Below are 13423 nucleotides of genomic sequence, written 5' to 3'. Positions count from 1 at the left end.
TTTACTTTGTAAAGGTCTTACAATGAACAAAAAATCATCACAATATGCAATCATCATTATTTTTTATGAAGAAAGATGACATTTTACCTTTGATAATCAAATATCTATCCTCCAACAAATAATGTCATCATTCTCCCTTAGTTATAAATAAATTAAGCAAATTTTATTTGTTTTTATAAACTCATATAAAGTTTCCTTTATTTGATATTTAAATATTTCATAAAATTTGATACAATTGAACCTTTTTATCACCAAATTTATTTCCCCGCACACCCCAATTTTATGACCAATATGATGAAATATATTCATTCTGTCTATATAAATACATTACATTTAACTTAATAAACTCAATTGATCCATTACTAGCTGCAACCATTTATCCCAAAGCCAATTTGTGAGTTCCCCACATCAAAGACTACATTAAACCTGCGTTGCTGCATACTACCAATAATAATAAGCTCACTGTTATCCCTACTTCCAACGATTGATAAGCACCATTGATAATCACTGGCTTGAAAAAGGATCCCTGAGATATCCAAGTTAGTCGTCACTTCACCTTCATAGACAAAAGAAATATTTGGCACCACCACCTGCTCGATGTTAGTAAGGTCATAGCATGTGTCAAGATTAAATAATGGAGGTGCCATAAGGTAATTAGACATTTTTTTTCGAAAAATGCTACGTAGGGCGAAGTAGGTAGTGGGTGGCAAGCGACTAAATGGTGTGCCAGAGTCCAAAATAGTTCCAGGGCTATTGAATATAGTAGGTGAAATGTCAAGCCGTTCACCCCCAATAAAAATGGCAATGAGATTAACGAAGTAGAAGGATGGCAATATTGGGTTTGTTAGCATCGGTGTGTACGTCACACCACGGGCTGGGCTACCTAGTTCTAGATATCCAACTTTGTCAGGCCCTGATGGTAAACAATATGAGAATATATTATTAAAAAATTTAGATGTTTGGGAAATAATTGAAATAAATCCACGGCCAAGGCCTAAGTACCCATCTACATGTCCAAAATATCCAGTGTTATTATCTCCACAGCCAAAGTTAAAATTTTGTATATTAGCATTGGAAAATTTTAAGGTGTCTTTAATGAGTGATCCTTTAGACATACAATGGTCAGCATATCCTATTTCGTAGAGACAGGTGAAGGTAGAAGAGCAATCAAATTTAGGGAGTTGGGTACAATAGTTGGAGATGCATTCGATGGTTGTGAAGGTGGAGGATTGGGTTGGGTCATAAAATGGATTATTTTGGTTATGACAATTAATGCAAGGGACACATTGAGTCCAAGTTAGATCGCTACCAGTGTCAAACATAACTGTAAAGTACTTGGTAGGGGTGCCAAGGCCTATATTGATGATATAGGTGAAGAGACCAACTGAATAACCAGCAAATGTCGGAACTCCTACAAAAAGAGAGTGGCCAATAATGTTGAGGCGGGCGGTGGTGTTGGCAGCCTGGTGATGGATGTATTCAACACGGGCTTGGTCCTGACGGAAGAGATCCACATGTGATGGCTTGTACTGGCGTGTTGAAGAGGAGCATGGACCATGCTGGAGGACCACATTTAGCTTGGAAGGGCTCGTGCCTGTTACAATTTGAACAACTAATTAATGCAATTATTGAGTTTTTTTTTCTTTTTCTTCACTTTTGAGCTTGTTATATCTTTCAAATGAGCTTATACTTGTGATATCTATCAGAAAAGCCTAATTGCAGCATGATTTATTATTATTCTAATTATTTTATAAAAAAATAATATACAATAGGGTATTAAGAAATAATAGAAATTGCTCACAAACTTTTATTAAGAATAGAACATGAGCTACTCGGCAACAATGACTTGATGTCAATGACATGGTGTTCTTCGGCATGCTCTCGCGCTGATGCTACCAAATTTTTCTCTATTATAAGAAAAAAGAAAAACATATTGAGAACAATATAATATGAGAGTAAGGAAATCCTCATGGGAATAAAACTTTTAAGCTTTCCTTAGGATAACTTAGAGTAGATCAAGTACATGTATGGTTTTATAGGCAGTGAATTATTGCGTATAATGGGGTTATTGAGTATTTAATTTAGAAGATAAGTCATTATTTTAAGGGAAGATTAGGTTGTTAGAGAAGAGATCAAAAGAGGTTTTGGCCTATAAAGAAGGAAACAAATGTCTATTTATTTGGCTTGTTCTTATATTACCAAATCGCTAATTTTTTTTCAAGTTTAAGTTTGATTTGAAGTTATAAATTAATTTCATTTTTTTCAATCTAAAATTTGTAAAGGTTTTGGCCATTGTATTTGGCCCTATGTTTGCTTATGTGGGAAAAGCTAATTGTAAATAGAAATTATTAAGGCACTTAGTGTAATTTACAAAAAGAGACTCGTCTCATAGATAGAAATCTGATGCAATATTGTAATATGAAAATATTTCAAAAAAAAAATTTAAATAAACAAATTGTAGTGAAGATTTGAGATAATTAGTTTTATTTAACGTAGATTAAATGGATGTAAATAAAAAAAACTAAATATAATAATTCACATTATGAAAAGTTAAATTATATTCTCTTTGATAAAAAGTAAAATTACTAATTTTATCCCTATAAGAAGTTCTGATTATTAATTATATTAGTAAAACATAATTTAATTTTTAAAATTTGATCAAAATAAATAAGTGCAAAATAATTTAAAAAAGAGAATATATATTTACAAATTTCATAAATTTTCTTAACATCGAAAAGAAAAGTGGATAAAAAATGATCTTGTTACTATTTTAAATCGAAAGATCATAAATCAGGAAATGAGCTATTCCTTTATGCAAGTGACAAAAGAACATATTATAGAGAACAAGCCGATTGTGCACTATTATTTAGCTGAAAAAGTTTAAAACCTATATGGTACTGAAATTTCATTAAAAGAATAGCTATGTCAAAATTATAATAATCAAAAGGATAGACATAATATAATGCATTACAAAACAAAGTGATGAGGGCCAGGGATAATTAAATTTCAATTACTATAATTCAAAGAATTGGTATTTTACTTGAATCAATCTTGGAAGAAAACATCCAAGCTAGCCTTGAAAAATTATTATAAAAGAAATCAGCCAACAGAACGTGGCACAATGTTATAAAAAATTACTCTTAATAGAGGCCCTATTGAAAATAAATAATAATAAGATTTCTTCCCTCTACTACTTTATAAGTATGTGCAATTACAATTAATAGAGGAATGAGTCAAAAGACTTTTAGTATTTCCACAATTGGCAAGTAATAATGATTAATCACAATTAAGAAATGATATATCAATAATCAAATCATTTTCACCAAATTACACATTACTCTATAACAAATGATTAATACAAAAGAATTGAGCATTTCAACATAAAAGTAATCTATTATTATTAATTTTTAAATAAACTAAAATATAAATAAGATCCATTTTTCAATTCAGATTATAACATACATGCCCATCCTCTCATTAGCTCCTCTTTTGTAAATGGAAAATCATTATCAAAATGACAACATATTTTTATGTTAGCTAAAAAAATTATCAAATTTATATGCAACAATAGCAAACAAACAGCTAGACTTCACAACAACGAGTTGATTCCATACAGCTATTAGCTAAAGAAAAAATGAATATTAGATCAAAAAAATATGTAAAATAAAAGAATAAAAAATTCATTAGAATCATAAATAATGCAATTTAATAAATTAATCACAATGAAATCATAATCTAAAAGCCTAATAAAGATTTACATGACTTTATTGAAAACAAGCCAACTATCGAGTAACTCATAACATATTCTTAAATATACATTAAAAATTTACAAGTTCTATAATTTTTTTTGTATGTTTCTAAGAAACTTACACAATATCATCACAACTAATGATTGTTTTGATATGCAAGACATTTTTCAAGTGTAATGTTACAATATGATTAAAAATTTTAGAAGACGAGGATTTAAGAATTAGCCAAACACAAAATGAGCATATCATTTGTAAATTTAATGAAGGCCAAATTTATTATCAAATGATATTTTTTGAAGATTAATTGACACACACACACACACACACACACACACACACACACATATATATATATATATAACCAATCTATACACATATAATTGCTAATGCTAGCCAACAACATTAATAAAAAATTGTGCTCCATGGAATTTGGAAAAAAAATCATTTAAGCTTCACATGTTGTAAATTAATAGCACTTAATCTATATATCTCTAGTTTATATACGAAGCAAAGAAAGCATTATAGAACTTGTAACTAATTTTACCATATATTATAAAACAAAAAATTATATAAATCTACCAATTTAATAAAGAATTTATTTTCCATTTGGCTTTTTTTTTTCTATATAAGCCTCAGATGGACTGACCATGAGTTAATTAGGCTTTGAGTTTTAGAATCCTTACATGCTAGGTGGTTATAGCAAGGACATAATGATTGGCTTGTATAGAAATTGTAATGTACAACATGACAATTGTCATTTTATTCATCTTCATGATAGAACTTATCATATGATGACATTATTCTCCAATCGTTTTTGGAATTTGCAAAAAATCAATATATTATGCATGCAACCTTATAAAAGAAGTTACTAGAATCCATTACTATTATAAGATAATATACAAACTTTTATAATTATCACCAATATTTATTTAATAATTTATATTTTTCCCACCCATGGAAGACCAAATCATGAGATAAATTTTGTTAAGAAGAGATAAAATAGTCATTTGAGAGGTAGAAAATTTGATTAGAAAAGTCAGGCTTATCCAGTCTTCAGAACAGTATGCCTTCCCTCCTTGCTTGAGCATAACCAAAAAAAGCCAAATCCTGCAACATTTCATTCAACATCCTCTCCAAGCTAAATCTTGAGCTTCAATACTACTAACATAATATGGTAGACGCAGAGTGGGTCTTGATATATTGAAAAATATAATGAAAAACACAATGAATTTTCCATAATTAAATCTGTCGGTAGTCCCATTGCTATTTCTGTTGAGTTCTAGTCTGTTATAAATTCAACCAGAAAGAAATTTTTTTGTAGTGTTTTCCAACCAACCCAAATGTTCTTTTAAATGTGTTCTGGCCCTTTCAAAAGATTCATATGCTTTCTATGGTAATTAAAATTAAGAATGATTCTAAATTATTTACAATATAAATTTGAAGTTTTTTTAAAAGAAAAAAGATAATCTAAAGAGCTCCAACTTCCAATATATTATAAAAAACCAAAAATAGCAAGTCTAGATAGGTAAAGATCTTTGGAGGCTGTTAGAGAGCTCCATGTCTGGGAAGGGTCCTTCCTTAGTGGGAGGAGACTTTAATTGTATATTGAGTAGGGTTGAAAAGAAGGGTGGAAAGAGGTTCCTCTTGTCTAGAGGATCTAGGGAGATGAGGGATTTTATGACTAATTCTGATTTGCATGATGTAGGTTTTGTTGGACCAAATTTTACTTGGTGCAACAATGAGGAGGGAGCTTCAAGGATTTTGGAATGAATGGATAGGTTCTTGATAAATTTGGCATCTCTAAAGTTAGTTCCTTTTGGAAAGGTGCGTCATCTTGTTCGGGTGGCGTCGGACCATTGTTCAATTATGTTTAAGTTGGAAAATGGAGAGCTCAACAAAAGAAGGTTCATCCAGTTTGAAGATACTTGGATATCTTACCCGACAGCTTGGAACAATGTTTATAATTCTTGGAGGAAAAAGGATTTCGGGGACGAAGTGGAGGTCCTTAAATTAAAGTTTAGAAGGACGTTGCGTTCTCTTTTCTTTTGGAGCAAAAATAAGTGTAAGGATTTATGTATTTTGAAAGAAGAGTTGAAGCACGAAATTCTAGTGTTGCAAATCAAAGAGGCTTCGGTGGTTATCTTTTATGTTGAAGATTTGGTATTGCTTAGGAGTAAAGTGCATGAGCTCAATGTTACTCTTAGAAGATTGCCTACTTGGTGGAATCAAAGGGCCAAGGCTAGATGGCAAGAGGAGGGGGATACAAATTCAATTTTTTTCATAACTTTGCATCGGCTAGAAGGAATGCAAAGTTAATTAAGCAAATTAAAGATGAGAATAACCAAATGGTGGAAGATGTGAATCTAATTGAATAGGTTTTTATCCAGTTTTTTGAGAAGAAATGGAGGAGTCGTGAATGCCAGCTGACGTGTTGGCCAAGGATTGCTGCAGAGCAGAAATTGAGCTCTATTATGGATTTGAAATTTTTGGAAGCAGAATTTATTTTGGAGTTACCTTCTCTTTTTTCAAATGTTATTGGAAGCTAGTTGGTGACAATACATGGAAGGCCATAAGGAAGTATTTTACTACTGGTAGTATGCATACGGAGTGGAAGGATACCTTGATTGTCCTTATAGCCAAAGTGAAGAATCCAAATGTTCCTTCTAATTTTTGGCCCATCAGCTTGTGTCAAACAACTTACGATTGTTGCCACCATGCTAGTTAATATGTTGAAGAAGCTTATGCCTAAGATGATTTCTGAACAGCAAGTGGCTTTCATTCCAGGTAGATCTATGTCTGAGCATTGTATTCTAGCCCATGAGATCTTTAATAAGTTTAAAATTTCTAAGAACAAAAAAGGATTTATGGAGGTGAAGCTTGATATGGAGCAGGCTTATGATAGTATGGGGTGGCCAACCTTACTTCATGTTCTCAATTGGTTTGGTTTCCCTTCAGTTTTCTCAGGATTTCTTATGGAATGTGTGGTGGATGTGAGATTCTCTATTCTCTTAAATGGGAAGATGTGAATTGGATCAGTGCTTGTAGTGGTTTTCGGTAGGGATGTCTGTTAAGATAGTTCCTATTTGAATGCTTTACATTTTTGCAACTTATGTAGTTTTGATGATTCCAAACATTATTTGCTCTTGTGTGTACTAACATTTCAGGAAAAAAGAACTTCAGACTACGAAGACTTCAAATCAAATTCAGAATGAGATACTTTGTAAAATTTGAAGTTTGCATTTCTTTGAAATTAAATTGAAAGGGAGTGATTGTATTTGAGTGAATAAAAAACATACACACACATTAGGAGATCATATATAATTTATACTGATCGTACGGGACGATATCAGTTCGTACGGGACGATCAGAAAGTTATCTCCTATTGAGCACATGGAACGAATAAGAACTGGCTTGTGAAATTTTTCTAAGTCCTATTCGTCCAGGATGAAATTAATTATCGTCCAGGATGATCTGGTCTCTGTAAAATATTCATCCAGATGAAATTAATTATCGTACATGACGATTGGTCCTCTGTAAAATTTTTGTCCATATGAAATTAATTATCACTACACTCTTTCCTTTTAGCACTGCGATCTTGTACACTCTCTTGCTATTAATAATCCTTCCGTCCCGTCTCCATAGTCAACAAAATTAATTATCGTACACGGTCCCTGGATCTGATTTTGTTCGTTCCTGAAGATTTTTCGGTCCAGCATTTACCATTCAAAATATTGGTCCCACAGTTTGGACTGAGTGGCCCTTCTCTCGAAAAATTCGTTCAGACGAATAAATTGTGTGCTAGAGAGTGATTAACGCGGACTTAGAGAGCATGTTCATCGGGTTGGGCCGCCCAGCTGTAGTCGGCAGTTAAACGCGATTTGCACCTTTGTAGATCACGACGCTTGCAGTTCGCATATACGGTCTTCTTCGACGTGGTTTGCTTTGCGATCGGACAAGAGCTCTGAGAGATGCATCGTTACGGGTAGGCAATGCCAGCCGTGTGTACGCCAAAGACTTGCTTCGCTCTAGCACGCATATACACAATCAGACGGAAGGCTGTTTTTTTCGAATAATATTGGTTTACTAAGAGGGATAAAAATTTCCCACGGATCGATCGTGCTGTGCCTTGACTGGAGATCGAGTCCAATGGTACAGAATTTGAAACTTTGCAGTTTTTGGGGGTCTTTTCTGATCTTCTGTATAAATTAGTCAAATTACACTGCCATCAAATCTTTTTGTCATTGAATCTCGTGCCTCTTGAAGAGAATAGCTAATGAGAGAGTGTAGAGTACATTCAAGGGAGGATTCATACCACTAGAAGCGTGAAGGCTTCACTTGAGTTTTAAAGGTAAGAATCTCTACTCTGTGAATTTGGGATTACTTCACTCTTTCTTTCTTCCTTCTAGAATTTCTTGTGGAAGAATCTTTCACAGGAGATCGGTTCGCTGCCGACAACTGTGGAGAGTGTGAATAGCCGAAGGGTTCACTGCCGTAGCACTTGGAGAGTGTGAATAGCCCGAAGGGTTCGCCTGCCTATACTTAGAGATGTGAATAGCGGAAGATTCGCTGCCTACCTGGAGAGTGTGAATAGTCGAAGGGTTCTATGCACACACTAGGCATACGTGTGAAAAGGACGCGATTCTCTGCTAACATTGGAGATTGTGTAAAAGGACAACGGGTTCTCTGCCACACCGGAGTGGTGAAAAGAGTGTGTTTTGTAGAAGGCTTCTCCTCCTTGCTGTGGGTGCAAAAGGATGAGTCACTATTGGTTATTAGTTTTCAATACTCAGAGGGTGCCTCTGGGAGTGGATGTAGGTCTGGTTTAGACCGAACGCATATAATCTGGTGTACTTTACTTTCAACTAGTTTTTAAAACGTTTTCGCATTTTTTCTTAATTTCTTAGTCCTTAAAAAACTCTGGTGGTTGAAAAAACTTTTCTATATAAATTTAAAAAGAAACAATTTTTATTTCGGTTCAACATAATTTTAAAAGAGGACTTAAAATTTTTAAACTACCAATTCACCACCCCTCTTGGTAGCCTTTGGGACATTAACTTGGGCTTAACAACCTAATTACTAGACCAACAATGTCCACTATCCCCATATTGTTTATAATGTCTTCGCAATTGTTGTCAAACTATATTGAGCAAAAGGGAAAAGATCTGGGTATCCAGATTTCTACATGAGGTCCTAAGGTGACACACCTCATGTTTGTGAATGATGTGCTTTTATTTTCAAAAGCTTTATGTTCTTCAGCCAGATTGATGAAGGGAACTTTGAAAGCATTTTGTAGATGGACAGAGAAGAAAGTGAACATCAATTAGTCCCAAATTTTGTTTGGGAAAGGGGTTAGAAGACATCATAAAAGGAAGGTGGATGATATACTTGGGTTCAAGGTTGTGAAGGAATGGAAGTACTTAGGTATAGAGATATCTCTTAGAAGATTAAATGTAGCAGATTTTCATGATTTCTTGAGTCAAGTTAAGGATAGATTAAATGTTTGGGGTAAGAAGGCTTTATCCTTGGGTGGTAGAATTACTTTTTTGAAGACTTATTTACTGTTGATGCCAAACTTTCTACTCACTCATTCTATTGTGCCCAAGAAAATTGTATATGATATGGAAAAGATGTGCAGAAATTTTATTTTGAACAAAACGGATGGGAAGAGGGGATTACATTATGTGCCGTGGAGTGAGATTTGTAAGCCAAGAAGTGCAGGTGGTTTGGGAGTGCAATCCTTAGCTATCAAAATTGGTACCTTGCGGGCTAGATTGGCTTGGACTGGATTTGGAACCCAAATACTCTTCTTCACTGAACTGTTACAACCAAGTATGGTGATGTGGTAATGGATGGAATTTGTAAACCAAATGCATCCAGTGCTTTACAAATACTGATAGATGGTGGAATGCAACTTAAGAATATTGTGAGATGGAAGGTGGGAAGTGGAGAGCATATCCATGTTCTTGGTGATACTTGGCTGTTAGATAGAAATTTAAATGCCTGGCCGACTTTTCTGGATTGTAGATCCTTGGAAGATATGATGATGAAGCCGCTGATCACTGTAGAAGGTAATTGGGATGAGGTGAAACTTAAGATGTTCTTTCATGAAGATTTGATATTTCTTATTAAGCAAGTTGAAATTGATTCACTGGAAAAGAAGAATATGCTGGAAACTATCAGCAAGATGTCGCGTAAATCCTTATCAGGCTTGGCTTATGATTTTGTTCTTAATAACAAAGATATGAATGATGATGGAGATTTTTGGTTTTGTTAAAGAATATCAAGCTTAATAGCAGGGTGGAATTGTTTTGGTGGAGATTAAGTAAATTTTCTATTCCTTCCAATAATTTCCTCAAGTATAGAAGAATTGCTGTTGACGACTATTGTGCTAGAAGGTGTCAAAAGGTGGAGAATTATGAACATATTGTGGTCCATTGCAAATACCTTAATGAGGTTATTACTGGTATTCAAGGATGGGGATTTTCTATTCCCAAGTTTCATTCCCTGGATGAATGCTTAGAGAAGATTAAGTGGAGTTTGGCAAAGAATAAGAGCATGGTGAGACTTTACTGCACAGTTGTTTTTCTGTCTTGGAAAAACCGTAACTTGGTGAAGCATGGTAGAGCTGCAATTTCCAGTAGCTTGGTGGCGTCTAATGTCATTTCTCTCTCCACATTTAAGTCTAATCTGTACCTAGATAGCTGCGGTGCTAATCTCTCTCGGGAGCCTTTTATAACTTTGCACCCTCCACCGCTAGATTGGATTAAAATTAATGTGGATGCTTCTTGGATTCCTTCTTATAGAGCCGGCATTGGTGGGATTTTTAGAGATTGCATATGTAGAATTCTTGTTGTTTTCTGTAAGAATACTTTTCATTGGGATATTGCTCAAGTTGAGCTAGAAGCCATTTTTTCAATAACATAATTCATCCAAAGTTGGATGTTGGAAAGCAAAGGTATTATAATTGAAAGTGATAACATCAATGTGATTAAACACATTCAAAATTCTTTGAAGAAGGTGGAGTGACAAATGGAGAATTGTCCAATAAAGGAGCTTCTCTTCCTTAAGTATTTCAATAAAGTTTTTTTTCATCATGTTAATAGAGAATGTAACCGAGTGGTAGATTTTTGTGCCACTTTGGAACTAGATAGTAGTTTTACTTTTGATAGTTTTTCTTTTGATAATATTCCTTCTTCTTTTCTTGAGTTAATCAAGGAGGAATGTTATCATTATAGCATTTGTAAAGAGTTTGCTTTTGTTCCATTTCAATGCAATTTCTATAGTTTTCAAAAAAAAAAAAAACATACACACACATGATGTATGTAGATAGCGTCAGAGTCATTATTATTTTCGTGTGGGGACATATTATTTAGAAAAAAATTATTTAATATTTTAAAAATGTAAAAAACTTAGGTGGTCATTATGTAAATCTCGTTGATTTGTTTTTTGGGAGCTTTGGCTATTAACTAGAGGTTTTACATTCTATGGTTGCATAAGTGATTTGTATGCAAGTTTACCTAAATTAACCTAAATGTTCCCATATTTAAGGAATATGTTATTAGTTGCATCAATGCTTAAGGTGTTAAGTCGTATGATCCAATAGGTTGGCAAAACTCACAAGCCTTAAATGTTTCCATTTACAGACTAGAACAAAAAGGAAAATTAAATAAAAAATGAGAACCTAAGGGGTTAAGTTGAAGAAAAAAATCTAATGATTTTACTTTGCAATAGTCTGATAATGAATAAAAATCATCACAACAAGCAGCCTTTATTCTTTCTACGTATAAGCTCTGCTGTAAAGAAAAAAGACTTTTTTTCCTCCGATAATCAAAATTCTACCATCCAACAATTTATGTGATCATTACTCCTTAATTAAAAGAAATTAAGCACATCTTAAAGGTTTTCATAAACTCATATAATGTTTCCTTCATTTGATATTTAATTATTTCATAAATTTTGGATACAACTAAAAATTTTTTCATGACTACATTTATTATCCTAATTGACTCCATTTTTATAACCAACATGAGAAAACCTATTCATTCTAGCTACATCAATACACTGAATTTAACCCAATCAACTCAATTGATCCATCACTAGCTACAACCATGGGTCCCAATACTAATTTAAAGTTCCCCACATTATAGATTATATTGAACCAATGTTGCTTCACATTACCAATGATCACAATCTCACTTTTATCACTATTTTTAGTGACGGTTTAACACACATAAGCAAGGACTAATAACCCATATGCTAGTCCAAAATTGTTGTTATAGCTATATCCATAGTCATAGTGGAAGTTATTTATAGTACCAAAGGAGAATGTCAAGGAGTCTTGAATGAATGAGCCATAAGTATAGAAATCATTACCATAATCTGGCTTATAGAGATAGGTGGAGGTAGTGGAGAAACCAAATAGATCGAGTTGGGTATAATAGTTGGAGTTGCATGAGATGCTATTCAAGGTGGAGGACTAGGTTGGGTCATAAAATTGGTCTTTTTGGTCATAGTAGTTAATGCAAGGAGCAGAATGAGTCAAAGTGAGATTTCAATTGGTGTTGAACCTAAATGAGAAGGACTTGGTAGGGGTACCTAGTCCTATGTCGATGATATAGTTCTAGTACCAAGAGAGAAACCAATGTTTACTAGGACTCTTGTAAAAAGAGAATTGTCAAAATCTCTTAAATCAACCCTACATGGAAGAGAACCTTACTCTTTTTCACCCTCCTAGTTTTTCTCCCTCCAGGAGATGGCAGAGAACCCATAATCCTTTTTCTCCCTCCTTTATATGATGTAGAACAAAGAGCTAGTTCTTTAGAATGTTTCCTTAGAACCACCAATGGATCAAGGCAAAATCTTGAAAAATATAACGAAGAACCATACATGGAGTAAATTTGTGAATCCCTCATAACTCTCTCTCACAAACAACTCTTCCTCTCTTCTCTTCGAAAGCACTGCTTTACTCCCTTTCTATGCTCTCTCTCTCAAAGCACCTAGTAGCTAAAAGTCTTTTCAGATAAGACTATGGGAAAGCTTAAATAATGAGCCTCTTAGAAATCCCTATATTTTATTCTGGCATCTTTGATCATCTAGTATGATATAAGATCATACTGTATAATTAGTTTAATATAGTAATTTTAGATAGTATAAACTACAACCCACTAAACGATTAGTTTAAGAGTTTATATTAATCATCCAGTTTAATTTAGAACCTCATCTAGTACGATTATTACAAACACATAGCTAATCATCTAGCACAATAGGAGGAATTTACTTATCATTACATGCATGAATTGATTTGTGCAGTATGATCATCTCTGATTTTTTTGTGTGATTTGAGTGAATAATTTTACCATAATTAAAGTCCTAATCATAGGATCAATTTAGGCATTATTTCCTTATATCATACAATATGATACATATCATTACTTTACCATTAGAACAAATTTTAAATTTAAAAAAAAACATAAATTATAATTAGAGACTATTTTCATGATTATAACGATTCAACATGTTTGAAATGGATCGTCCAGTATTTTATAAATCGTACTACATGATTAGTTAAGAAAAGAACTTTTTTTCACTCACCAACTCACTCCCTCGAGTGTTTTTGTTCAAGTTCATTTAGCTTTACGATCCACCATAATACTAATTTGACTTAAGAAAGGTAA

The 13423-nt window shown here is 33.4% G+C and overlaps 1 protein-coding gene across 1 annotated transcript; it reads right to left on the bottom strand.

Moving 5' to 3' along the window:
• Positions 1-362: 362 nt before the first annotated feature.
• Positions 363-7723, bottom strand: LOC110094280 (aspartyl protease family protein At5g10770-like). The gene is made up of 3 exons (XM_028693912.1): positions 7669-7723; positions 1310-1594; positions 363-913 (listed from the first exon to the last, which is right to left on the bottom strand). Exons 1-3 carry the CDS (start codon positions 7721-7723, stop codon positions 363-365), a joined length of 891 nt encoding a protein of 296 aa, XP_028549745.1.
• Positions 7724-13423: the final 5700 nt, after the last annotated feature.

The sequence above is a fragment of the Dendrobium catenatum genome, unplaced genomic scaffold, assembly GCF_001605985.2.
Source record: "Dendrobium catenatum unplaced genomic scaffold, ASM160598v2 fragScaff_scaffold_387, whole genome shotgun sequence".
In the NCBI taxonomy this organism is placed as follows: domain Eukaryota; kingdom Viridiplantae; phylum Streptophyta; class Magnoliopsida; order Asparagales; family Orchidaceae; genus Dendrobium; species Dendrobium catenatum.
The sequence above is the reverse complement of the archived record's forward strand: the minus strand, read 5'-3'. Positions and strand labels throughout refer to the sequence as shown.

Bases quoted from the DNA above. Each gene is read 5' to 3' on its own strand.
- LOC110094280 (XM_028693912.1), bottom strand. From the start codon at position 7,723: ATGCATCTCTCAGAGCTCTTGTCCGATCGCAAAGCAAACCACGTCGAA. The intron at 1,595-7,668 runs GTATATGCGAAC...AAATTGTAACAG, and splicing joins AAACCACGTCGAAGAAGACC to GCACGAGCCCTTCCAAGCTA. The intron at 914-1,309 runs GTAGCGATCTAA...GTTTACCATCAG, and splicing joins TACAGTTATGTTTGACACTG to GGCCTGACAAAGTTGGATAT.